This window comes from Poromitra crassiceps, assembly GCF_964638095.1.
Source record: "Poromitra crassiceps genome assembly, chromosome: 15".
Classification (NCBI taxonomy): Eukaryota; Metazoa; Chordata; class Actinopteri; order Beryciformes; family Melamphaidae; genus Poromitra; species Poromitra crassiceps.
The window spans coordinates 14,733,048-14,760,884 of NC_139634.1; the positions used below are offsets into that span (position 1 = coordinate 14,733,048).

A 27,837-nucleotide genomic window follows, 5' to 3' on the forward strand; every position below is an offset into this window, starting at 1 on the left:
AGGACAACCACGCTGACAGTACACACACACACACACACACACACACACACACACACACACACGCGCACACGAAGACGAAGACGCCATACATCAGCAACCTCACAAAATAGGGTTGGGCATTATCGATATTATCGATCGATATTATATCGATATTATGATATAAGACTAGATATCATCTTAGATTTTGGATATTGTAATATCGTGATATGGCCTAAGTGTTTTCTTTGTTTTAAAGGCAGCCTGCATTACAGTAAAGTGATGTAATGTGCAGAAATTCCAATATCCAATATTGCTGTTATTGAAAAATAGACCTCTCAAAATGTTTTCAAAAATGTTACCAATTATAAAAACAAATGTCATATACTCATAGGGTAATTAAAACTTCACTGCACAGCAGCTTCACTTTGATGCCACCAGTCATTAATAAGAGCAACCAGTTGTCAATAAGTACTTGAAGTAAAGAGAGAGGGAAAGTTTTTATACTGGAACTGTGTTCAGCACTTCAGTAGAAAGCTTTGTGTGTGCGTGTGCACGTGTGGATGTGTGTGCGCGCGCGTGTGTGTGTGAGTCAAGTGTTGTATGAGATGTCAGGGTGCTGTAAGTTCCTGTTTAGGCAGAGTGAACAGGAAACCTTTCGGCAGCATATGGGTGTGCCTCTCCACCCTGCTGCTCCTCCCTCTGACATCATCATCACTAGCACACACTATCTGTAGCCATGGCAATGTAAGCACAGATATCAACACAACGTAGATTACAACACACACACAGACACACACATGCACGCATGTGCGTGCACACACAATCAAATCTTGGCATCCATCTCTATAGAGAGGCCCATACTGTATGAGGGTCATTTTTGTCCTTTCTCTGTGTTTCTATAAATAGCTTTGAACCAATGCTATTTTCCCATGAAGTCACTAGACTAAAGTGACCCGCGTGGTATGTTTTTTTGTGCTCTGGTCAGACTATAGGGAGTTATTAAATATGGAACGAGCCAAAGAAAGGTAGAGGGAGTGAGAACAAAATAAAAAGAGCAAGGATGAAGGAAGTTATAGAAAGTGGCAGTGGTGGGAGAAGAGAAATGGTCTACACAGGCATAATAAACACTGTTACTATAAGAATGAGAAGTGTCCGTCTGTGAGTGAGCAGAATTTTGTCCGGCCACAGCTATGCTGTTTTACATGCGATCGGGCTGAAACTTTCAGGGAGTGTAAAGAGCACCTGTGCGGGTGACCTGAGGGAGCCGGATTTTTTAATTAGGAGATTGCCCTAATTACCTAATGATGTGATGTCACTCGAGCGATGATGTCATCAGTGATGATGTCATCAGTGTTGTCAGTAATGGGGGGTGAGTGAGCAGAATTTTGCTTGGCCACAGCCATGTTGTGTTACCTGCGATTGGGCAGAAACTTGCAGGACGTGTAAAGACCCCTCCTGCGGGTGACCTGACAGAGCTGGATTTTTTAATTAGTGATCATGTCAGTGATCATGTCAGTGATCACTAATTCACTAATCATCAGTGATGATGTCATCAGTGATGTCGTCCTTCATGGTGCCAATAGTGCAGACGAGGCCACGTGGCGGGCGAGGTTTTGGGGTTTGGATTATTTGCTTGTTTACCATAGAAAGTTGTGTGTAAATAAAAAAAAAAGGACAATAGTGCCACTTAGGTTTTGATGTGGTCATTGCAGGCACGAAGCAGAGTGTTGAATCTAGAGACTATGCTGCCAACAGCTGTTATCCTGAGAGAGAGAGAAAGAGAGAGAGATCACTTTCATCATATCTTCACTGCTTCTGTAACAGTTACCTTGCCTCTGCTTTTTCGTGCTCTTTCTCTTCATCTGTTCATTCATCTGTCAACCTAATATTTACTCATAACTTGTAAGCAGACAATAAAATATCTATAGTATTTCTGCGGTAGTGGCATCCCTATACAATGTATGAGATTGACAGTTCATAAATATATACAGCTAAATGACAAAACAACATCAACAATACAGTGAATAATTGTGAATAATATGTTCATATATTTTAATAACTGTAACAAACCATAACAGGGAACAAACAAAGCATTTACCAGAGTGGTAATCTATGATGCTAGTACCTCCATTCATCTGTAATGGGAGCTGATATGGGGCAGGTAGGATGGTGACAACATACAGGCTAGGTGCTGCTTACTCTTGTCATGGGCAAACCAAAGAGAGCCTCCATGACCATGACAAAACAAATGAATCACTTCATCATTTGAACTATGCTCTGTCCTTGGTACATAACTCTGACTAACTCTGACCTTTTGTCCAATCTTATTGGTCAGAAAAAAACACGAGAAGAGAGTCGGCCTGTAGCAGAGCGGAGAGGTAAAGATAACAGGCTTATCACCGGGTGAAAAATCACTAGGAAAAAATCAGCAGAAAGCAGTTTTTTGGGGGGCAAAAAGATTCCCAAGATTCTAGGAGGTTGTACATTGAGCAGTGCTACTTCAGAGGGAGAGGGGACAAGTCATAGCTTGATGGATAACTGACGCCACTTTCTTAATAGGTTCCCTTTAACGCAGTCTACACCTTTAAACCATCCAATGAAAATGACTCATGTAATGAGGTGCATGGATTTCTAAGTGAAATGACGTCACCGCTAGCTTAGCTATTAGAGGTCACTGAACTTTAGAACAGTGACCCTACATTCAAACAATTTAAGCAAGTGTTTCATTTCAGTTTGGAACAATGGAACTCTACAAGACAAGGTTTTGAGCAGTAAAAGTAAGCTTACAGAGAAGCAGACTTGTGTCAAAGGCTTGACTCTCCTTACTGGTTGGGAAAATGTGGGATAGGAAAGTGACAATTTGGTTGAGCAAGGCAGGTAACAACAGTAAAGAATGGTTTATCTTGCCAGCTCCCTGTGTGTGTGTGTATGAATGAATCTTTTTTGATGAGAGCATAAATTCCCTGCATAAACAAACAGATTCCCAGTAGTTTATTTTGATCCACTTCCACAGAAAAAGACTAGGTAACCATTCCAACCACTGAATGAATAGCGTCAACAACCTAGTGTGCCTCAACTTTGAATGATGACCAGCTTGAGGCTTGACTTGTCAGTCTGCTTTTCCTTGGTTTTCATCCCTGCCCTGATTTGCATAATCTGTCTCTCTCGCCCCATATATGTATGCATAGTGAGGTGCGCGTATGCACACACAGTCACACCAGTAATGCTGTGTGTGTGTGTGTGTGTGTGTGTGTGTGTGTGTGTGTGTGTGTGTGTGTGTGTGAGACTGGCTCATTATATCACTGTCACACAAGGCAAATGCTTCTGCTGGCCTCCTTTCTCCCCTGCTCTCTCATCTTACAGACAGTACTAAACCCATTTTGTATGCTCATACAGCTCTGCTGCTGCCGCCTTCATGGCCATTTAAGCTAATTATGCTCCCTTTGGAACACTTTTCCAAGAGAGAGAGAGTGTGTGTGTGTGTGTGTGTGTGTGTGTGTGTGTGTGTGTGTGTGTGTGTGTGTGCGTGTGTGTGTGCGTGCGCACATGTGCCTGCCTGTGTGTGGGTTGTATCTGTGAGGGCACTTTTGTCAGGGCTATTTGTTAGGCTGATAATTACTTCAGCCTAGCTACTTTGTTTTAATGGTGTCTGGTGTGTATGTACTGTATGTGTATGTATGTGTATGTGGGTGTGTGTATGTGAGGGAGAGAGATGGGTCCTGTACATTGGTGAACGCCGGCTCTGTCCTGTGGAAGGCAGGATTTTCTCTCCTTAGCTCTCTTCACTAAAGCCACTTTCGGACATGAACTCTGGACTGTCCGTTGAATCAGGTCCGGACATTCCCCGGAGTTACCCTTTCAGACAAGAGCCATTGTTGTTTTCACAAATGAGGAAATCCTTCGGAGTAGAGAGTCTGCGGGGGGGTTGTGTATGTCATAGTGCGTAGTGCTGCAGGAATCGTAGTTTATGCGAGACAGACTTTTAATTAAATGTTTCCATGGGGTGTGTGGAAGTGCTGCCGGAACGCACAGGCGCGTCGATCCGCCACTTTTTTCTCCAAGTGAGAAATGGGATGCATCCAGAATAGTCTGTTTGCATAATCTAGTTGAAATTCATACACATTTTAATAAGTGATTTAAGATCCAATCATCTCTTAAGCCTAATAATGGAGGCTGTAGATTTTTTCCTGCATAAAAACCGAGTAAAATTATGTTAGGACTGCTCTGTTTGGAATAAAAGGCGATCTGACCATGACAGACTATGACATTTACCATTTAAATACATTATTTAAAAATAAATACATTACGTTTTTATAAATTAATTCCGAGAGGGGTCCTGTACATTAGGGGAACGGCTCTGTCCTGTCACTCCCGTGGAATGTTTTCACAGCCTGTTTTCACATCGCCCAAAAGTCAGCTGCCAAATAATTGTTCCGGTAACGAGCTCACTCGCTCGCTCTGGACATACTGCTGTAGTCAAACATGCGCTGCTCTGCGAGCGACACAGTGGTAGTAGTACCACTAGGGGGCTTGGGTGGGTAAGATCTGTTTGCACGGGGGCGCGCTCACAACGGACAATTATGTTCATACATACATACAGCCCATTCGAGTGATGTCTTCAGGAGTTCACTGCATGTCTGAAAGTGTCTTAATTGACTTGGTGGTGTGTGTGTCTGTTTGAGATTGTGTGTGTGAGTTTGTTGACTATATGGGTGAGTTTGTGCGTGCATGCTAAGAAAGCGTAACTTTTCCTTATCAACTTTCATTCACTTTTCTTTTGTCTCTTCTTCTCCTCCTGCATACGCTCTTTCTTTCTCTCCCTCTCACTGACACACACACACACACACACACACACACACACTTGTTCTGTTTCCTGTGTGATTACCCAGAATCCACTGTACCTACTGTCGGCTGTATGTTTCCGCTGTGTGGGTTGGATGGAACCATCGCATCCGTGCATGTTGTGTTCAGAGTCTGTTATTTAATGGCAGCTGTGTAAGCGGAAACAGCCCTCTGTACGCCTGTCTGCCCATCATCAGACAACTCTCCCCCCCCCCCCCCCCCCCCCCCCCCCCACACACACACACACACACACACACAGGAGAATGGCCAATTAGCTTGTCCAACCATGGCAGCAGTAAAGGGACAGTCCGTCTTCATGCAGATCATCCTCTTGACAAGGGCAGTACACAGGTGGTCTCATTACCTACACTAGGACTGGTACAAAACCTATAGGCTAAAATGGTTTATATGGGTTTTAGCTTATCTATCAGTTGACCTGTTGTAAGAGTTTTGCCGAGCAAAGTCAGGAAAAACTGAGTTGGCCTTTTGCTCTGGCTGGCCTCTCCCTCTGTGCTAACATCTAACTGCACACAATAATGTATAGGCTGGGTTTACTTTTGGACTGTGGAAGTGTGTGTGTGAACGTGTATGCACTATGCACTATGCAGTAGGGGTGGGAATCACCAGATGCCCACGATACGATACTGAAACGATACTTGAGTCACGATACGATAGTATTGCGATACTGCGATATTTTCGATATTGCGATATATCAATATTGCGATATATTGAATATTGCGATATTTCGATATATTGCGATTTCTTACTTTTTCAACTGCAAATGATGTCCCCAAAGGAAAACTTTGTCAACATCTGGTTTATATAAGAACAATTTTTCAGTCTGTACATCTGACTTCAACCATTTTATTGCAGCAACATTGTCAAGTAGACAGACCAACAACTTTCATAAAGTCATGTCATAGTTGCATGCACCTGACAAACTGAACTGTTTGTTACAGTCTACTTACAGTCCACCTTAACTGGATGTGTGTGTGGACTACTGTACTTATGTAGTTTTTGCAACTTCACTTCACTTACACAAAACATTTTGTGCAGCCCATTCAGTAACTGGGGAATTTGTAAATGACTGTTATGACAAAACTGTTACTGTTAAAACAAAATGAAAATATGCTACCGTTTGTTTACTGCTGGCCTTGGAACTAAAGTTTTATAGTAGCCCGGTGGCCTGGCATGGCCTGCAAAAAAAAAAAAAATTTTTTTTTTTTTTTTTTTTTTGCAATATCGATATTTGGCGTCCAAATATCGATACGATATCGTCAGGCAAAATATCGCGATACTGTGGTGTATCGATTTTTCCCCCCACCCCTACTATGCAGTGATTTTTTGTTTGGTTTGTAGGTATAGTATATATAGCTATATATATAGAGTATATCGTATGTAGGCTAGATCTTGTTAGCTTTGCTTCAAATGTGTGTGTGCACATTGGATTGTGTGCCTCTGCTAAGATTTTTGGGTTGTTTGTATTAGGAGTCAGTGGGTACATGTGTATAGCTTTGTGCCAATCACGTCTCTGTGATGGGTGTCCACACTTGATCACGTCCATGAGAGGTAGACAAGGCAACAGTGAGGCCCTTATACAATCAGCCATGTCACTCTGGGGACATAAAGGAGGGGGGAGGAACAAGAGGAGAGCCTCTGGAGAGGTGAGGGAGGAAGACGAGAAGAGCCTCTGGAGAGGTGAGGGAGGAAGACGAGAAGAGCCTCTGGAGAGGGAAGGGAGGAGGGAGGAAGACGAGAAGAGCCTCTGGAGAGGGAGGGGGGAGGGAGGAAGACGAGAAGAGCCTCTGGAGGGGGGGGGGGAGGAAGAAGAGCCTCTGGAGAAGGAGGGGAGGAGGGAGGAAGACGAGAAGAGCCTCTGGAGAGGGAGGAGGGAGGAAGACGAGAAGAGCCTCTGGAGAGGGAGGGGAGGAGGGAGGAAGACGAGAAGAGCCTCTGGAGAGGGAGGGGAGGAGGGAGGAAGACGAGAAGAGCCTCTGGAGAGGGAGGGGAGGAGGGAGGAAGACGAGACGAGCCTCTGGAGAGGGAGGGGGGGGGAAGAAGAGCCTCTGGAGAGGGAGGGGGGAGGAAGACGAGTTGAGCCTCTGGAGAGGGAGGGGGGAGGGAGGAAGACGAGAAGAGCCCCTGGACAGGCAGGAGGGAGGGAGGAAGAAGAGCCTCTGGAGAGGGAGGGGGGAGGGAGGAAGACGAGAAGAGCCTCTGGAGAGGGAGGGGGGAGGGAGGAAGACGAGAAGAGCCCCTGGACAGGGAGGAGGGAGGGAGGAAGAAGAGCCTCTGGAGAGGGAGGGGGGAGGGGGGAGGGAGGAAGAAGAGCCCCTGGACAGGGAGGAGGGAGGAAGACGAGAAGAGCCTCTGGAGAGGGAGGGGGGAGGGAGGAAGACGAGAAGAGCCCCTGGACAGGGAGGAGGGAGGGAGGAAGAAGAGCCTCTGGAGAGGGAGGGAGGAAGATGAGAAGAGCCCCTGGAGAGGGAGGGGGGAGGGAGGAAGAAGAGCCTCTGGAGAGGGAGGGGGTAGGGAGGAAGACGAGAAGAGCCCCTGGACAGGGAGGAGGGAGGGAGGAAGAAGAGCCTCTGGAGAGGGAGGGGGGAGGGAGGAAGACGAGAAGAGCCTCTGCTCGTTGGGTGAAGAGGTGAGGAGTCAGGAGAGATGGCAGCATGTGCTTTAACGAGGAGTAAGGGGATTCAGAGTGGAGGGCCATGGGAGAACAACTTGCTGGATAGAGTTCATTAGTATGAACCACAAGGCCATCATCTAGGTCATTATAATTTCCAACTTTTCCTCATACCAACACACTGATAAGCACTTTATCAGGAATGCTCAGATACCAGTGATTCACTGCCAATACCATTGTGAATACTAAACTTTTAGCTTTGGCTGGTACCAACATTCAGTCCATTTTTGCCAAGCAATTAAATTAGGCTAAAAACCTTGTTCTCTTAACCTATAGGGGTCGTAACAAATGATGGATTGCAGGTCTTTGTCCCATGGCTCCCCAAATACTAATGGAGGCAGAGACCCAGGGTGAGAAAAGGAACAATTTAACAATCCCTTGTTGATTTAGACCATTAAATTGAGGTCATAAGCCATTTTCTCCATTAAGGGGATCTGATATCCCTCTCTTTATGGATACAAGATAGATGGTTTCATTTATTCTGGCCTGAATTGGGTTCTGTTGGCTTATATTGCAGAGTGCAGACATTCTCATGTACCTGTTTTCTCCTGGGGTTTGGGGGTAGGTCTGGTCTGTCTATTGGTGGATCCTGATCTCTGTAACCATACAGTATGTGTGTCCTAGCAGGCTGCTCTGTAACCTGCTGCTCTGTAACCATACAGTATGTGTGTCCTAGCAGGCTGCTCTGTAACCATACAGTATGTGTGTCCTAGCAGGCTGCTGTGCTTTTTGGCCTGACAGATGGTTTTGGTAGAGGAAGGGAAGCAAACGATGAATGCAGATTTAAGTGACAGTGTCATCTACATGTTGTGATAGCTGCTGCTACATTCAACTTTGTTTCCACACCTCGCTCTAAAATAAATGTCCACACCTCTAAAATAAATAGCCTAAAGCTGTTGCGCACGACACCCTGAAGAAGGCATTTTGCCAAAACATGTTGGTGACAGTGTCAAATAAATATTTTGCGAACCGTGCAAACATGTATTCTGACTTTGGGCTGATAGTTTGCACCTTTTTATGGTTGTGTGCTGCACTGCACTCTGAGTTACTGTACATCAGTTTGGAATCTATATTTGTTAATCAAACTAGAATAGTCCCTTTTAGCCAGGGAGTTCCCCTCTGGTAATGACTATGTAACAAAGCATGAATGTTTATGAGTAAGCAAGTGATTGTTTTACTCAGGGCTGTTTATGAGTAAGACAGTGATTGTTTTGGAGAGGAGAGGCGGGAAGGCGAGAGATGATATTTGATGATGGAAGGCATGTGGCTTTCATACAAGGATAAATCTGGGAACCCAGAGTCTATTTTTTATAAATAGACTCTGGGTTTCCAGATTGTGCAAGGATAGACTGAGGTCACTTACTAAGCATCATCACAGATTGAGATCACTTACTAAGCATCATCACAGACTGAGGTCACTTACTAAGCATCATCACAGATTGAGATCACTTACTAAGCATCATCACAGACTGAGGTCACTTAGTGAGCTTAATCACAGGCCTATTAAAGCCTGTTGGAACCCATAAAACAGTAGGGTTTCTCTCATTAATTTGTCCACAATGACACACGTAATCAAAGCTTGTGAAATACAATTTCACCATAGCAAAAAAAAAAACATTATATGAAAGCCTAAATAAGACCAAACAACTTGATGACTTATTTTTCCAGCCCCACTTTCACAATAAAGCAGCAACACATTCCCCCTTCCCCCCCATCTTCAGTCTTATTTGGGGATGAAATTGGTCCTGAAATTTGGTTTGAACTGGCAATAAAAAAAAGTCTTTAAAAGTTCTACATTTAACTTTGCACCTGTTTATAGCTTTCACTTCTTTTGTTTTTTCTTCTCCCTCAGTTGTAATTGACTTAATTGTGTTCAGGTGTGCAGCAAACAGCGTTTATGGACATGACATGGTTACAGTAGGTTCTCCCAAGGCTCTAAGATGAGTCAGGCACGGAGGAAAAGCTCTTTTTTGTGCAACTATCTGGACTGTAGCAAACGGGAGAGGGAAAGCGGCACTCCATTTTGTGTGTGTGTGTGTGTGTGTGTGTGTGTGTGTGTGTGTGTGTGTGTGTGTGTGTGAGCTTGTCTTTCATCAAGTATCATTTTCCCTTCATGCTGCTAATGTAAGTTCTATTCTGTTAATATGATTCTAATGGAAGACTGGACATAAAGAAGAGCTGCACTCAACATAGAACTTGTCAGGGCATCTGTGAAGATTTGTCCCACCACCCCTGTGTGTTTGTAAGTGGTATTGCAGACGTTGGGTTTACCAGGTGGCCATTATTGGGTGTAGCCTGACATCTAGTGGCTAAAACATGCAAGTGTACTTCAGAGATTATTATCATCCCATCTTGTCCTCAAACCTTATTGATATCCCCCCCCGCCCACGCCCACACTTGACTGTTGCTTGATCTGCTACTAACAGGGCGCATTTTCAACCAATACATTCTAATTGTCTTAATTAGCTCACCTTAGAGCATCCTTAGGCTAATATAGCTGTGTGCCCTTGGCTGACCTGTGTTAGCACTATAGAGGTGTGTGTGTATCAATGAGTGAATCGACTAATGCCACAGACAGTGTTTCCCTCTGTCCTGTCATCAATCATCAATCAGTAATGAACTCTGTAGCAATCCCCTGGACTTGTTTCCTGTCCCAATTAATTTCTAATTGATTCTTTCTCTTTCTCTCCCTCACCGTCTCCGTCCCCCCCCCCCCCCGTCTGATTTCTCTTCCCCCTCTGTGCCCTTTCCCTCCCCTCCATCCATGCCTCCTCTACAGAAACTCAAACGGCTGATTCCCGATGAGGTAGGTTGTCTATGGCATGCCACTCTGTTCCATGTGCTTGCCTCATACATGTGTGTATGTTTGTTAAAAAACCAACTCAATCACTACTAATGTTCATTCCATATCACATCACTGTGTCACACTAACCCAGTGGTTCCCTAGTGTGGTGTCTGGGGACCACCAGGGATCCTAGATGGGGTTCCAGGGGGGCCCCAGCAAATTCATGAATTGTTAAACTTCTGCATTATTTCATTTGTAGCAAGTTAACCCAATTAGAGAATGTAAAATAATGACTATTTTGCTCATAGTTTCACTGTTATCTGTACCTACAATACAGTTAGTCATGGAATTCTGCAGAAAATCATATCTAACAATACAAATATTCTCAGATTTGAGAGTGAATGAGGGGCCCTTGTTATGAAAATGGTTGAGCCTCACTGCACTAACCTAACCCATACTAAAACAGTGCAGCATCTGTGTTTTGTCACATTTGATTTGGTGCTTTGAAGATACACACTGATGGCATCAAATGCTTGGCGACAGACTAGTTAACTGTTAAGCCTTCATAAAGCAGGATGCTGAAAGCTGTAACCCAACTGCATCTCTTGACAGATTGGCCTATACCACATTCATAAATCTTCATGGAAGGAAGTCACAGCAATATTTGCCTGGTTTCCATGCGCCTTAAAGTTAATCTCCTTAAATATTTTCCTTTGCAGTAACTGACATAAACACCAAATCCAAATATTGACAAGTCATTGCAAGGCCATTAAAAGTTTACAGAAGGAAATCACTTCAGTGTTTGTTCAAACTACAGTGCATATGCCTCACAATGTTCTTCTGCCAATGTTGAAAAGCAAAACTTTTTCTGGCAATGTTTGTAAAACCCTCTCAATGTCATTTCTCTGATCCCTCATCAGCTTGTTTGAAAGGTACTAGCAAATGTCATGTCTCAAAACCAATGGAGAACAGCTCTTGGAGCATCATGATTCTCACGAGACAATACAGCCATCTTCAAACTGAAGTTGATTAGGGATCGCTACTTTTTTGCTATTGCGGTTTTGTCTACTAGGGATGCACCGATTATGAAATTCTGGACGATGCCGATGTTTAAAATAACAATTTGGCCAATAGCTGTATAGATTTATATATATATATATATATTAGGGATGGGCGCGAGTACTCGGGTACTCGAGCACTCGTTCATAACGTCAGTAGTCGAGTAACGTTTCTGCTGTTCGGGTACTCGCCCCACTCCGCACCCCTTTAAAAATGGTCTAGAAGATCTACGCACGCATCGTCATGTGGATCTGGCAGCATGAACTGCATGGGCGACAAGTCAGCCAGAATGTACAAGTACATCGTCCGCTTTGTTGCTTTCAAAATAAAACCCTTATTGTAACGTAACCTTATTTATTTTGAGTAATGCGTTACAGCCACAGTTTCACGCCATATAACATCACAACGAGTATTTTGATACAAGGTTTGCTGCTTCATTCGTTGAAATACCTTTTCTCCTCCAACGTGCATAAATAAGCTGTTTACTTTTGTTTAAGTAACATTATTTTGAAAGTTTTAACCGGAAGTTTTCCAGCTCATCCCGAAAATGGTGGCTGAAGAATGAAGATATGCTCCCGAAGGAGACGCAGACTTCTTCATAGCGCACGCCCGATAAAACTCATTCAAAACTTTGCAGTAACGCTAGTTTACTGACTACACTGTCGTTTCCCATAACGGTAGTCACAAGAAATGTGGAGAAAGAATCACATCAGACAATCGCTTCATGGTGATCACTATTCCGCTGCAGCTGTAACGTTAATCACACTGGTCAGTTTTCACTTTTTGGCAGAACACCGGACCTTGTAATCCGTGGATTTACGTTAGTGTAACAGTGATCATAAAGTATAATGGATCATACTGGACAATAACCTGACATTGCTGGACAATGGACATGTAGGCTATTGGAAATGCATTCGCTTGTTTCACAACTTGTCTGCTCCAAAGCGCTAATGCCATCCATCCAACCATCGGAGATACTGTCTGAGGTAGGCTTTAGATGTTCGCTTAGCATCACCTAATACCACAGTCAGTCCCTCTCCTGACAAAAAATGCTCCAGGTAGAGCTTTTTCCATGCAAAAATGCAAACGTTATGTGTGAACAGCCCCATATACAGCAAATTACCCCTGCTCAGTCATTACCATAGTAATCACACAGACCCCCCCCCCCCGCGCGCGCGCGAGTGTTCGAGCACTCGTTCATAATAGAAGGAGAGTACTCGAGTATTTAAATTGCTTAAAATGCCCATCCCTAATATATATATATATTAGGGATGGGCATTTTATATATATATATATATATATATATATATATATATATATATATATATATATATATATATATATATATATATATATATATATATATATTTTTTTTTTCTTTTCTTTGAAAGCACAAATTCAATCATACAAATTTATGAAACAACCTTTAATATAACCTTCTTTCACATGAGATAAACATCAGCCACTGCCATCGGTGAATGGCATCTAATTTTGCCAATAGGCCGATGGCACCCCGACGGAACCCTGCCAATACTGATGTACGGCTGATATCTCGGTGCATCCCTATGTTGTTCCTGTGACCTTTACCCTCTGCTCTGTCCCCTCTGTCCCCACCTTTCTCTCTAACCTGTGTCCTGTCCCCTGCTGATCCAGTTGGAGCGCTTCACCAGCATGAGGATAAAAAAGGACAAGGACAAGGACAAGGAGAAGACGGGCCACATGCAACAGCGCCACTCCTCAGCTGCCGCCTACGAGATCAACCCCCAGAGTGACATGCTGCAGGGTCATTCTGACGAATATGTCCTGGATCTCTTCGACCGGATGCTGGTGAGACAGAGAGAGAGAGAGACAGACAGACAGACAGACAGACAGACAGACAGACAGTATAACTGAGTGTATGAGTCCACTTTTGGAGAATCAACTGTTTCCTTTCTCCCATGACAAATTGTTGGTATATATATATATATATATATATATATATATATATATATTAGGGCTGGCACGGATCAGAAAACCCACGGATCGGATCGCGTGACGGATTTTGAGCCACGGATCACGGATTTTTCGGATCAGCAAAAAAAAAATATATATCAGGTTTTTTCTCTTAAAATTTTCGATTAGATTTTTTTAATACTATTATAATTCTCTAACCATTTGTTGCCCTGCACAGCTCAAAAAATATTTTTTTCTCATAAGTGACACAATGTATGCTTTTACTCTGAAGGCAGAACCCAACTTCCTGTTTTAGGTGGCACTGTTATGCCTAACTTCGTGGCTGTTGCTTGCACCAGTCACATGACACGGGTACAGACCTACAGACCAGACCAGGTCAGTCTGGAAATATAACGTTGATGCTACGTTAAGCTACTCAGTGGCCCCACATGTTGTTTTGTTGTTATGTGTCCTAAGGCAACATTTCACCGTCCGGTAATAATGTGTTTGTGAAACGTGTGCGCGCGCGCGCGTGTGTGTGTGTGTGTGTGTGTGTTGTGGCTCTGTTATATTGTGCAGCCCGCAACACGCTGATCGCATTCCTGTGCTTTTTCAGAGGTGTTGAAATAAGTTTGTTGTCTTTAGTAGCCACTAGCCACAGCCTTCAGAGAGACTTTACAGCGGCGACAAGGGATGAGGAAGCTCACTTGTGCATGCCATGATGATGCCTGTCTGTGTCTGGCTGCGCTGGGCGTTCTCATACACTAACGTTAAACGTTAAATGAAACGAAGGGGGGGGGGGGGGGGGGAGTCCGCGGACCATTGACGTTCCGAACCGCGTTCCGAACCGTGGGGGCTGATCCGTACGGGTCACGGATTATCCGTGATCCGTGCCAGCCCTAATATATATGTATGTATGAAGAGTTCATTTGCAAAAACAGGTAAATGCCATTCTTAAAATGAACAAGCAACATCTGTTTGATACTCCCTGGAGTGCACATAGAAAACATTATTGAGGTGATTTATGTGAAAATTATCAGATGAATATGTTTTAGTTATGATTGACAATAAAAAAATCCCAAAAATAAATAAATTACAGTATAAATACATCAATATATAAAATAAAATGATAAAAAATCCAAGCAGAGATACCTGTTTTTGCAAATGAACTCTTCATATATAATGTATATACTGTATATATATCCATATATACTGTATGTGTGTGCGTGTACACACCCCCCCCCCTTCCCCAATTGTAGACTAGCACATGCTCCTGATCCTCTGATACATGTGCAGTCATCAGCAGCTTCTTTCCACCTGACAGCGATGTTTTTAGCTGTCAGGACATAGCACGTGGGAGGATCACGCTATTCCCCCAGTTCCCCTCCCCCCCGGAACTGAGGAAGCACTAGTGCAGTGACCGGGACACACCGGCTTCCCACCCGCAGACACGGCCAATTGTGCCTATATGGACACCCGACTGAGCAGATAACTACAGATGGGTATCCCTCTCTTGTGGCATGGGCAGCATGGAGAAGTAGGCAGTCATCTGCTTCTTCTCGTTGACATTGAAGAGCTGACACCTCACTGTCTTGAGATGTGATGCACATCTTCTCTTGTAGTTTTGCTCTGTACTCCGTATTCCTTCATTCATCGACTATGAAGCCAATGAGACTAGTTTTGTTACTGAATTTGGTCAGAAAGCTGCTCCACTGCTTCACCATCTGTGTGCCTGTGATAAATTGCAACTCATGACCAGTCTCTTCACCCCGTAGAGATCTTTCACTGTTCTTGATAGAGTTCTCCTTGTATGTGACGAACACAACATCTATTCTGCTACTCTGACAGCCTTCCCTCAGAGCCATACCCACAACTGTTGTGGCAACATCTCTGAAAGTAACACTTGATCACCTTTCACTCTTTGGACCAAGTTCATTCCATCAACCACTGTAGCAGAGTTCCCTTGGAGTTTGTCTGCTACTGCTACATTTCTCTGCAAGTTTGTGGCCAAAGTAGCTTTATTTGTCTTTCTCAGCAATCCATCTGGTGTGGACAGGGCCCAGGGGAATGGTACAAGGGGTTGAGAAAGGATATCCTTGTGCCATCGCTACGATGCGTCCAAACAAAGACCTGTCTGCTTTCAAGATGATTGCCCTCACACTTCATTTCATTCCTCTCTTCTTACACATATCACTGCATGTTTTCAGCCTGTTGGTTTTCATCGGGTCATGGATTTTATTTGCTGGTGGGTCTTTCTCGAGTCTTTCATCCTTGAAGGTTGTATAACATTGCTCACCAATCTCATCAGCCTTCATCAGGTCGGAGGCAATGTGCTTGGGGGCTGCCTTTGCTGTAGAGATGCTAATGAGGCCCCGCCTCTCTGCAAATGGTTTGACCCATAACCCATTCATGGATGAGGCTAACCGCTCAGCTGAAACGGCTTCCTCGTCTTTCTGGATTCGTGGCCACTGTAGCTCCTCATGATAAAACCTCTCATTTGTTTCCTTGCACCATCTTCCTTACTGTAACTGTCCCAGCCAGGAATGCACTGTGGTGCTCAGCCACATTCCGTGTTGTGCCTCCAGGAGTCTGTGTGTCTTTGTTAACCGTGACTTCAGTAGCCTGGTCCACAGGGATCCGTCCAAAGAGGTTGTTACTTGTCTTGAAGGCCTCATACACAGAAGGATGCTTCTCTGGGAGGTTTGCCATCTGTGCAAAGTAAGGGGACAGGTACCTGGCATCATTTCTTTGATCATAGGCAAAGCACCATGGGATCATGGTTCTTATAGCAATGGAGGTGGCACGCATGAGGCCAAGTACTATGTCCTCGACACCCAGAATACAGAGCTCTCCATTGTTGTGACAGAGGTGTTCCAAAGGCTTATCAGCTCAGCTAAGAGTAGACTTTGCAGCCGATTGTTCAATGTCTGTTGGTTCAAGTCCCTGGCCATGTCTTTCACATTGTCTTAAGAATGATTTTTGATCATCCCACTCTTCTCTGGAATGCTATCTCGGTGTGAACTCTGCCCATGTGAGTGTCATCAGTGCTTCTCATGGACTTATGGACCCTGTCAGTACATCTCTGAAGTTCAGAGATGTACTTATTTGACCCTGACGTCCTTTAGAGCAGCATCCTGAAATTGCTTTCCTAAGACTGAATTCATTACATGGTATGGCGAATGCTACTGATGAAGATCTTCCACTTGACCATTTTTCTGTACAGGTATTTCTCACCAGCTATCACTAATGGTTTCTATGGCTTTCCTTTTCAGAGTATATAATAGGCTTCCATAGGGATGTCGAAAATCATAATTTTTCTTGACCGACAACCGACACTCATTAGCCGACAACTGTCGGTTAACCGAGAAGATTAAAATGCGCTATTTTACTGTCTGTGCCCCATTAAACCTTAGGCCTACCAAATGCTTGATTTTTTTTCAGTAGAAAGCGTTTATTTTTACATCTACAACCAGAAAAAAACACATTAACAAAACGAGAAGACAAGTTAAATCCTCCAGCCATCTAAACAAAAACATTCCTCGGATAGGCTATGATAGGAGCTGCACGCATTTGCAGAAGGGGGAAATACAGAGGGAAAAAACCCATACTCACGCTCACAATTCTTAAATGAATTATCTTACTGCATGTGTCGTAAATAGTCTAATAAAACCAGCAGAAACTAATTTTAAAAGCTCAGAACGAAACGTGTCGCTAATTGAACGAATTTCCACTTTGAATAGCACATCAAGACACCGCCCCAAGCCTTCACGCTGCAGGGCGCACTGACGAAGCGCTTATTGCTCTCTCCTTCTGACATTCTCACTAATTCAACAGTGGTTTACCTGCTTTTGAGATCTGCAAAAAAATAGTTTGCTTCTCTCTCCACGCTTCTCCCTCTCTCTCTTTATCTGCGACGAGGGCTGTAGGTGGCTATTATGCTCTCTGTGTGTCCGGCTGCACGACATGACGAGTGCAGCAAGTCCGCACGCTGACAGCTGTCAGCATTGCGGGACTCGGGAGGATGAACAAATGAGGCAGGCTGTCCAAACTTTTTACCGATCTAATATGAGATGCAGAGAAATAATTATACAGTATATTAATAGCCGATGTGTTTAGAAGAGCATTCTCACTCTTGCTGTAATCGTTGTGGGATTATTACACCTGAGAGACAGACAGACCCGGAGAGAACTCAATTTACGGTAAAAGTGTGGATTCCTCAGTGAATCGATGTGGAAGACGCAGCTTGTTTTGAAACGCGTCATTGAAAGTAACCTCATGGTCTCATGACAGTGGCTGGAACACAGAAGGAGCATGACTGACTGGCTCGCTGTAGTTTGCACAGGGCAGGGCGTCTTCTCCCGTCTGGTCAAAGCAGAGGGGAGGCGGGGGTGTGGCGCATGTGTGGAGCTGAGTTTATCACAGAGCACATCTCGCACGCGGGGGGAGAGGCGGACAGTGCACACTGCTTTTCCATTTGGAAAAGCCTTTCTCTAAATGAATGTTGTTCTGGCAGTGGCAGGAGCTTTTAATTCCTATATAATGCTGCTACAGTAACTACTTAGGCTACGTTAACATTGTTGCTTACCGCGAAGGAGGGAAAAAAACACCATATTGGCAACACGTTGTATGCCAATTTAATATGCAAATTAACCGTTTGTCCGACATGCTTAACCGACCAATGACGTTGTCGGTGGTTAACCGGTTAACGGTTAACCGTCGACATCCCTAGGCTTCCACATATTCGGTGATAGTAGATTCTTGGGACTTCTTTTTCTCCAAGTTCTTTAGCAACATCTACATAGTTTCTCACTTTGGCTGCTTCAAGTAATCATCACCTTCTCTTGATATGTCCTGATATGATGCACTGTTTCTTAATATAATCTGTGTCTGTATGGCTCTCCATTCGGATGCAAAGCGATTCAGCTACTCCAGATCTAAATCTACTCTACTCTTCTCTCTCTGTTGTGTACCCAAAACATGAAAAATAAAATGGACACTAACATTGCTGATGGAAAAAATGACCTGCTGCAAAGGTGATATTAATCTATGACTTGGCTACAACCACACTAATATGTTTTTGTTTTAAAATGCACAACTTTTGCTGTATACGTTTACACCTAGCATCCGCTCTTTCATATGATATTTTAAAATGGGTCAGAGATAAGATAAGAGAACCGTTAATGTTAAAGTTCCTGTATTTACAAATTCGGGCCCGGGCCCGTTTGATACCGGGCTTCGGTACCGATCCCTACGTAGCATGGTGTTTTTAATATCTTGCCTGACAGTGTTCCCATACAAACCGACTGGGACAGATTGGAAAGTCAACCATGACCTTTCAGTAATAATATTATTCTGGTATAACCTCTCTGTGTGTGTGTGTGTGTGTGTGTGTGTGTGTGTGTGTGTGTGTGTGTGCGTGTGCGTGTGCACACATATTGTAAAATGAAATGTCACTAGTCTGGAAGGTTTACAATTATCCTAAATTTGTATACGTTTTTGTATACGTAAGTTATTCCAGTGCCTGGCGTTGCTATCTAATGATTCCAGTGAATGAATATCTATGTGCGTCAACATCTTTCTCCCAACCTTAGAAACAGAGCTCTACAAACTTTATTTGTTATTTTAGTTTATTGGTACCTAGTTGTACCAACTTCATAGGAATAAAGTGAGTTCTATTTCAGGATGTATTTTTCTTTCAAACTGCCTGAAGCTACCGATTTTGTGTCATACAATCTCTTTGTTTCAAAATACTTTGTGTTTATCCCACTTCGCTCTCCTTTTCTCCTCACTCTTCCCTCCTCCCTGTCTCTCTCTCTCTCTCCAGGTGGACATGAACCTAAATGAGGAGAAAGCGCAGCCTCTTAGAGAGAAAGACATTACCATCAAACGAGAGATGGTGTCCCAGTACCTCCACACCTCCAAAGCTGTCAGTACCCAACCTAAATATAGCTCATACTGTGTGCTGAAATGAAGGCAGAGCCGTGGCTTTGACAGCACGGTTCCACACAGCTTAGTGCATGGCGAGGACACAACCCGCCAGTATTGTGCTATAGCCTACTCAGAAGGGCCAAAATTAGTACTACAGTACATGTAGGATTTGCTTAGGAATATGTAGCTGCCATGGCAGTGGGTATGTTTACATGCACACAATACTAGTTCATAGTATTGTATGGTTACTACTACGTTTACTAGTTACTGTGATTAATCAGATTAAGACGATTTCCTTCAATAATTATATGGATTTAATTGTTTGTTGTTCGGGATATAACAATATATTCAGCGTCCCGTTTGGTCTGGCTTCACATGTGCATAATCATCATCATGCTTGTTTGAATCTGAACGAAGAAAATGATGACTGGGAAAAAAGAAAGAAAAAGAAAGAAAAGCAAACCATAATAAACATGACGACTACAGTTTCTGCAAGTTCAAGCAGTAGAGTTTGAAGCTTGATGGCATTGTGGCAACAAGACATGTTTGATGCCACTTCAAATGCCATTTTGAGGCCAATTCCATCCCAAAGAAATAAGGCTGAAGAGGATTTGTTAAATCCAATCAAATCAATCAATCAATCAATCATTTGCAGGCAGCAACTGGAGTTTTTCCAATATGATGTAATCACCATGTGGTCTCATACTGTGTCTTCACAGAGTTCAGCTGGCCTCACTGGAAGATGAGCCAAATTCAAACCTGCTAGCTTTACACATTCCATTCAAACAATGCAAAAGAGAAAAGACCAATCTGTTACATCCCTAATATTTGAATTGCATTACTTGGACTAGGATGAGATGCAATAATATCCAGGTGATAATGAAAAATGTCAGAGCAGTCTGTCAGCTTTTATTTACCGTAGCTTTTATTTTCTTTGTTGTTTGCATTGATGCGCTTATAGAACACCTTAATGCAAAGGTCCTCCACTTCCTTTTCACATACATTTTTTTTATTAAAGACTTATGTGTTTTCATGGCCATATAATTTGAAAGACTGATCAGAAATCTTGGTGTATTTACCAAGTTATGCTAACAGGACACTGACTGTGATCTTAGACCGATTGAGATGTTCACGTTAAGGCCTCTGCATGAAAGTTGCTCATGCACTTGGTGTATTGCCTTAGGTTAAAATCTGAGTATTTGTGCACATGTAAAGTCATCCAAGGAAAAATAATGCAGCAATCATTGGTATGGCAGCTTCCCTTCTTCTGGGTGACTAAATAATATTTCAAAAGCAGCAGGTGCATTTTAATCAAATCATAGAAAGTAGCCCAAAGGGCAGAACAGAACAGGCACAGATGGTTGCTATCAGAGTTCGTTTAACTGTGTAATAGTTCTAATAAGATACAATCCTCCACACAGTAGCCTTTAATCAATTAAATTCTGCAAATCAAGAGTTTTCAAATTAGGCTTGACTGTTGTGCTTGGAGCCCTGCAGGTGCACTTATTTGTGGAAACGACACCAATTATAACTTGCTCAGAAGACAAATATAAATGAGAACATAAACAGTGTGTGTGTGTTTTTTTCCCTGTTTTTTAGGGCCAAAATCAGAAGGAGAGCTCCAAGTCAGCCATGGTGTACATCCAGGAGTTAAAGTCAGACCTCCGAGATTCACAGCTACTGTCCTGTCTGGAGTCTCTACGGGTGTCACTCAACAACAACCCCGTCAGGTAACACTGACTGACTGACGGTGTGTTGATTGCTCACAAACTCACAGCCTTGTACTTCTATATTGAGCTCGTACAGGGATGCACTTTTTCGGTCCAGTTGGGGGTGGACTTCCTGCATGGATAACTCAGAATTTGTTTGTGTTGAGCTTTCTGTCATGTGATCATAGTGTAAGATCATAACCTGCAAATAAGCACCTACACCCATCAATTCACGTAGCGGTTGGGGGTATTGATATTTTTGAACTCATCTTATAAATCCCAGTGCCACCATGTGAAAAATTCTCATGAAGCTTAACATTGCAATTCTCAATGAGAGCTATAATTTTCAGTGTTGTCTGACGGTAAATTCATCAGGACCAGGAATTCTACATGACAATTTGGCCAGTTACAGTAAGAAAAACACAATATAGAATGCACAAGCACTTTAGTCTATTCGGTCTATTCGAAGTTGCCCATATGACTGTATTATTATTAAGTTTACATGTGTTTTTTTCTCTCTGTCTCTCCCTCAGCCAACATGCATGCATATTATGCACATGGTCATTTGCCCCACGCACCGTCAGTAGTGTTTTTCACAAAAATACGCTAATCCTTTGGTCTCTTCTGACTTCCAGTTGGGTGCAGAACTTTGGAGGCGAGGGTCTGGCCCTGCTGCTGGCCCTGCTGAGGAGACTACAGGACGAGAGAGACGAATATCCGTAAGCCACTTCAACGCCAGCATCTACAACGGTACATTACAGTGTGCTTGTAATGACTTTCTGTGTCTGATGTCTTCTCTCTCTTCCTGCAACCAGCAACATGGGAGTGAAATGTCAACACGAGATCATTCGCTGTCTCAAAGCCTTCATGAACAACAAGGTAAGATGTTTGACTGTTTATTATGACTTTCATGGAAACGCTGTATGTGACACAGGAGTTATTTTTTTCTGAAGCATAGCGATGCAAAAGGTCAGTTTCACAAACATGTTCAAGGACGTTTTCCTTCGAATAAATGAGTCCGAAAACATTTGCCATGATCCCTTTCCTTTTTCTCTTGGTTGTTGTGTAGCAACTCCTCCAGTAGAGGGCATCATGCACTCAATTTAGCCATAGTGGCAAGCAGCTCATGTCGATGTGGGGTGGATTTGGTCCCTGATAATAACTTTTTAGATTACTTTGAAAAGTTATTTTTGGTAATGTGCATTTAGTTGATACTCATGACTGACTGTAGTTAACACCTAGAACTCTCTTTTGAACTCCACATGTCAATAATCTGGTATCAGTCATGATTAGGCCCATATGAAATCCGATTTATTTTTTCCAAATTCCCTTTTATTATTTTCCATTTAGGGGTTAGGGTCGATATATATATATATATATATTTTTTTTCTTGATGACATGGCTCTCTCAGACAGCCTCTTCGACATGTTTCTCAAAGTGAAAACCAAGTTGTGAGGTGACGTAATGGTCCCACACAAGACCGACCCCCCTCTCAAAACATCTGAATCGAAAACAGAATAATTTCTCTTGGCCTATTTTACAATTATTAAATCATTTTAGGTTACTACAATAATTAAGTCTACTTTTGATATTGATAATTAGGCCTACTTTTGATTAATTTCAGCCAAATTTATGGAAAATTCTGCAGTATTCCATGTTTTGCATTTGATTAAATTTTTTACATATACATAGCTAGTGATGATACTGTATGGTGGTGCCCATGAGAGACAGCCAGCTACATTGTTCTGAATCGCTGAGGTCATTATACTACCTGAGTGTGAGCAACTGCATCTCATGACTCTATTTCCCGTTGGGGATCAAGAAACTTATTCTGATTCTGATCATGAAAGCTAAACACAACTTCAGATAAACACACTTCTAAAAAAGGGCTTTTACTAATGTAATTACAGTCTGAAAAATATAGTAATAGTAAGCTTAATTGCAAAATTTAGTTTTTAACACATACATACCTTTATTTTCAAAAGCACAATAACCTTAACCTTTTAGTCTAGACTTCATTAGTGAGTATTAGGTTTATTAGCCAATTAGCACTCTCGCCTCACAGCAAGAAGGTCCTGGGTTCGAATCCCGCCTGGGATGCTGTTGTTGACCCTGGGAGTATGTCTCTCGATGCCTTCGGTTCCTGGTGCCCAGGGGGCTATTTCGTCAAATGGGCCTTTCTGTGTAGAGTTTGCATGTTCCCCCTGTGCTTCCCTGGGGTTTCCTCCATATAACATCAGTATGGACCCCCACTAAAAACATGCAGAAGATCGTCCTCTGACCAGCGGGGGTTGGAATAAGTTGGTCCCCAGGCTCTTCATTGCAGCTGCTCACTGCTCCTGGCCTGACCATGGAGGAGGACGAGCCAGGATGGGTCAAACGCGCGTGATTTCGAATCGCACATAGGTTACGCAAAAACCACGCCCTGTGCCCGCCTACGCAGCAGTCAAGTGCCGGGATTGGCCAGGAGCACGTCTTTTGTCTTCTTTTGACAGCTGGAATCTCCCACACCACAACCACTGCATGGCACGCAGCCCAGCGATTTCATGAACCAACTGAATTGCTCTTGATAGCGGACATTGAAATTAATTATTAGTGTAATGAAAACGTAACACACAAGCTTTTAACACATTTCCCACACACCACAAACACTGTGCCCAGCCCAGCGATTTTATTAACCAAATTGCTCTTGATAGCGGACATTGAAAATAAATTACTGTAATAACGCCAATGAAAACGTAACACAAGCTTTTAACACACAATCGATTTTTAAACATTTATTTCAAAACATCATTGTAAAATTCAGGCCTTTAGCCAAAGCTTCAATAACAGAGCTCAGCTGACAGTTTAACCTGCAAAAAGTTGAATCATACACAATAAATAAAACTTAAAGTAAAGGGTTAGCCTTCCCAATGGCCAAGGGCAGCATCTGTTATTCTGGCTAAGGCGGGTGGTCAGAAAGTCAAATAACATTAAAATACATTGTATGCTTTGGTGCGATGTAGGATTTTGTCTTTCAATATCCTCATTGCAGCCTTGCTTGGTGCAGGCTTGGTGTTGTTGCTTCTCACAGGAATGTGTCCCTGTAACGGAGCCCAACATGAGTATGAGCGCCTGGCCAATCCCTGCGCTTGACTGCTGCGAAGGCGGGCACAGGGCGTGGTTTTTGCGTAACCTATGTGCGATTCGAAATCACGCGTCAAACGCAGAGGACAAATTTCATGGCGCCTCCAATTGCCTGTGTGTGTATGTGTACTGGTGTAACAAAAAATAAAGACGGGGTTTGACCGTCCGTTTTCTCTCTTTCTCTCTTAAATTATTATACAGCAAAATAAAATTAATCTCTTAAATTATTATACAGCAAAATAAAATGAAGTTATTTTAAAGATGTAAATAGTCTGTCGTGACTCAGGCCTTAGGAAGCCTTTCCTTGCTCTGCTTTAGAAAAGGAACCATGAAGGCCTTCACCTCATTCAGCTTCCTCTCTCCCTCCTCCCCTCTCCCCCTGCAGCATGGTCTGAAAGCCATGCTGGAGACAGTCGACGGGATTCTTCTGCTGGTCAGAGCCATCAACCCCAAGGTGCCTCACATGATGGTGGACGCCGTCAAGCTGCTCTCTGCCATCGTCATCATAGAACATCACGATATCCTGTAGTGAGTATTTGTGAAAGTGGAACACCAATTAGTTTGATAAGTTACAGTTCTCATGGCCTCGGACATTCAACTCTGTCCCAAAGCGAAAACCCAGAGTGTGAAGAATCTAATGTGCAATGTACAGTATAGCCTGGAGCTGGTGGACAGTAATCTAGGCACATCAGTCTGCGTATACATGGCATGTAGAATAGTTGCAGCTTGTAACCACAGGCATGAGTGACCAGTAATGCTTTTGCAATTTGCGATTGCAGTGCATGAAAGAGTTTATTGTCGATTGTGTTATTGTTTATTGTTTATTTGCACAAAGAAAAATGAATAACAACAGATAGTACAAGTATCTTAATACAAAGAAAATTGTGCAGGTGAGGGAAAGAAACCCAGAGGGGCTTATAGAGTCTCACCTTATTTAAAAGAAAATCTAAACAAATTAAAGACTAATAATGAAAGAAAAACAAACAATCAAGACAATATATTTAAAACAATATAAAAGTAAAAAAAAATATATATATACAGAAAAGAAAAAAGAGTCACCCTGGATTGTGTAAAAAAAAGAAGTGTAAAATCACTTGAGGGATAAATAGCAGGGCCAGTAATAGTAGTAAGGTGTGTGGACATGTCTGTTGAATGGTGAGGAGATGTGTGGTAATGGGGTGGGTGGGTATGGTGTGATTTTTTTTCCGGAGGGCGGGTGGGGTCTTAGGAGGGCAGGTTCAGTGAGGTGACAGCTCGAGGGATGAAGTTGTTGAGAGGACAGAGTGGTCTCGGTGTAAGTCGATCGGTGGCGTCTCCCAGAGGAGAGTTTTTGGGACAGATGGTTGTCTGGGTGAGCAGTCTTCACCTTGATATCACGCAGCTCAGAGCCATTGACCTGCTCATTTGTCCTTGGAAACAGAAGGAGGCACAGCTAATGCTTGACTGTAATGGATGATGTGACGATGCTTTCAATAACAAATCCATCACCCTCATTTCTGGAAGGAGGAGGCAGTAGTTAATGTTCACCTACGCTAGATTAAACTGCTGTAGATGATATGAAAAACAGATGTTTTGAGTGCAGGATTGATGGCATTCCTCAGTAAGGTAGCACTTAATGGACATTAGTTGTCCCTGTGTATATGGACACATTTTGTACATTGTTTAACCCGTTGATACCTGATGCAGCATTTGGGTGTATATCCCTCATTTGTGTGTATCCCTTTAAGACCGCGAACCGCGTCACGCGGTTCGCGGTCTTAAAGGAATACACACACAAATGCTGTATCAGGTATCAATGGGTTAAAGGGAAATACTGCTGTCAGTTTTCTGCTCACGTGTCATTGCTCTGCTACTTCAGACCTGTTTAGAGCATCGTTCCATGTATAAAGCAAGTTGTCAAGCATATTTATTGAATTGATTTCCTTTTAGTTTGAAACCCGCCACTGACAGACATCTCAATCAGAACAGAAGTTGTGTGTTTGATGTGCATTTTAAATGAGATGCCTCACTGTGTTTGGTGCAGTCATGAGCGTGTTCTGGAGGCCATCACAGAGGTAGCAGAGAGACGGGACATCGAGAGGTTTCAGCCTCTGCTTTCTGGCATGAAGAAACCCAATGTTCCCCTCAAGGTATACACACACAGAAACCCGCACATAGGTTCCCAATGGGAACATATACATATACTTCCCATGCATATAAATTAACCATGGATGCTTTTAGTTGACACTTATTTGACACCTGATGGCATTTCATGGACAGGTCTACAATCTGCAATGTGAAAGACATTGAATGTATATTTTGCGGTCTTACAGTACTCTGCAAAGCTGTATTTAGGTACAATCTGTCCACTGTCCAGTGAGTCTGAAATGTGAAGCGTGTGTGTTTGGCAGGTTGGCTGCATGCAGCTGATCAATGCCTTGATCAACCGGGGAGAAGAGCTGGACTTCAGAATCCACCTCCGCTCTGAACTGTTCCGACTGGGACTCAGAGACATGCTGACGGTAGGGAAAACTCACTCTTTCTCTCTCTCTCTGTGTCTCTCTTTCTCTCTCTCTCTCTCAATCTCTTGATCACTCTCCCTCTTCCTGACTGACATCTCACCACACACACACACACACCAGTCACTACTCACTCTACCTTTTCAGTCTCTCTCTCTCTCTTGATGTCTCTCTTGCTGATTGGCAGACAGGGACTCACACACACATGCACACACACACTCGCGCTCAAACTTTGTCTCGACTGTCCAAACTCCAGCTGTTTGATTGCCACACTGTTCCTGCCATTCTCCTGCTTGTCTCTTCATCTCTCTCTCTCCCTGCAGGAGGTGAAGGCGATTGAGAATGAGGAGCTGAGGGTGCAGCTCATTGCGTTTGATGAAATGGCTGAAGAGGACACAGAGGAGCTCAAAGCGCGTCTTGAAGACATCCGCGTCGAGATGGAATATCCTTCCATTTCGCAAAACAGTCCCTCTGGGGAAGTCACGAATTGTAGTTGTCTTATTACATAGATGCAAGATTTCAAGCTTGATCTATTTTGACTAAAGTCATTCTGTGTGTTCGGGGGGAGGTATTCCCACCGCCATTCATTCAAAGCAGCAGTTGATTCTATTCCCCAGTTGCATTGACATGCATCTCATAGTCCAATACTATCCAAATATGAATGATCTGCATCTCATTTGCACCCTGCATTAAAAATCAGTCTACTCTCCATGTAGGATCAGATTACGGTACTCTTCTCATAAAGCCTATAAATATGTGATGTGCTGGGCCTGGCAAGTTTCTCCCACAAATAAATGCAAAATTATTAATCTAATACTTTATAAACATCTTGCAACCTTTTGAGAGGTTGTAACACTGCATGGACTTTTTTCTTTAATTCAAAATGTGTCTTTGCTAATTAGCATACCACAGGCATCAGCGAGTTATCTGTATTTCAGTGTTAAGCAAGCTGCCACCCACAGGTGGACTTTGTTATTCTTCTGCAAGTCTGAATCATCCCTTTTTTTCTTTTCTTTTTATCACAAAAGGGCAAATACAGAAAAATCTGGCAATTCAACCAAGTAGTCAGCAACAACAGAAACTACTTACGTGAGCGCTTATTTCTGCTTACGCTGTTGTATATGAATTGGGAATGTTGCTGTATTACAGTACACTTCAGTACAGCATGTGCAGCCAAATGTGTCTCTGACCACCTCTTCAAGGGGTTAGGACAGCCCAACTAACTTGAGTACATTTAACCCTCTATTATTTCTGCAGTTATTGCCTATCCTGATCAAATCTGAATGTCCA

At 43.1% G+C, this 27,837-nt stretch overlaps 1 protein-coding gene across 1 annotated transcript in view; it reads left to right on the plus strand.

Annotated features, from left to right (window-relative positions):
• diaph1 (diaphanous related formin 1) overlaps positions 1-27,837 on the plus strand; it is a gene marked incomplete at its 3' end in the record, with an annotated part of 107,208 nt that overhangs the window by 31,630 nt on the left and 47,741 nt on the right. Inside the window, exons 2-11 of the mRNA XM_083651751.1 lie at positions 10,290-10,316; positions 13,008-13,181; positions 19,111-19,212; positions 20,814-20,944; positions 21,559-21,642; positions 21,739-21,802; positions 24,435-24,577; positions 26,073-26,178; positions 26,440-26,550; positions 26,871-26,989. Of these exons, the coding sequence (XP_083507877.1) occupies positions 10,290-10,316; positions 13,008-13,181; positions 19,111-19,212; positions 20,814-20,944; positions 21,559-21,642; positions 21,739-21,802; positions 24,435-24,577; positions 26,073-26,178; positions 26,440-26,550; positions 26,871-26,989 (1,061 nt within the window). The remainder of the gene's footprint in view (positions 1-10,289; positions 10,317-13,007; positions 13,182-19,110; positions 19,213-20,813; positions 20,945-21,558; positions 21,643-21,738; positions 21,803-24,434; positions 24,578-26,072; positions 26,179-26,439; positions 26,551-26,870; positions 26,990-27,837) is intronic.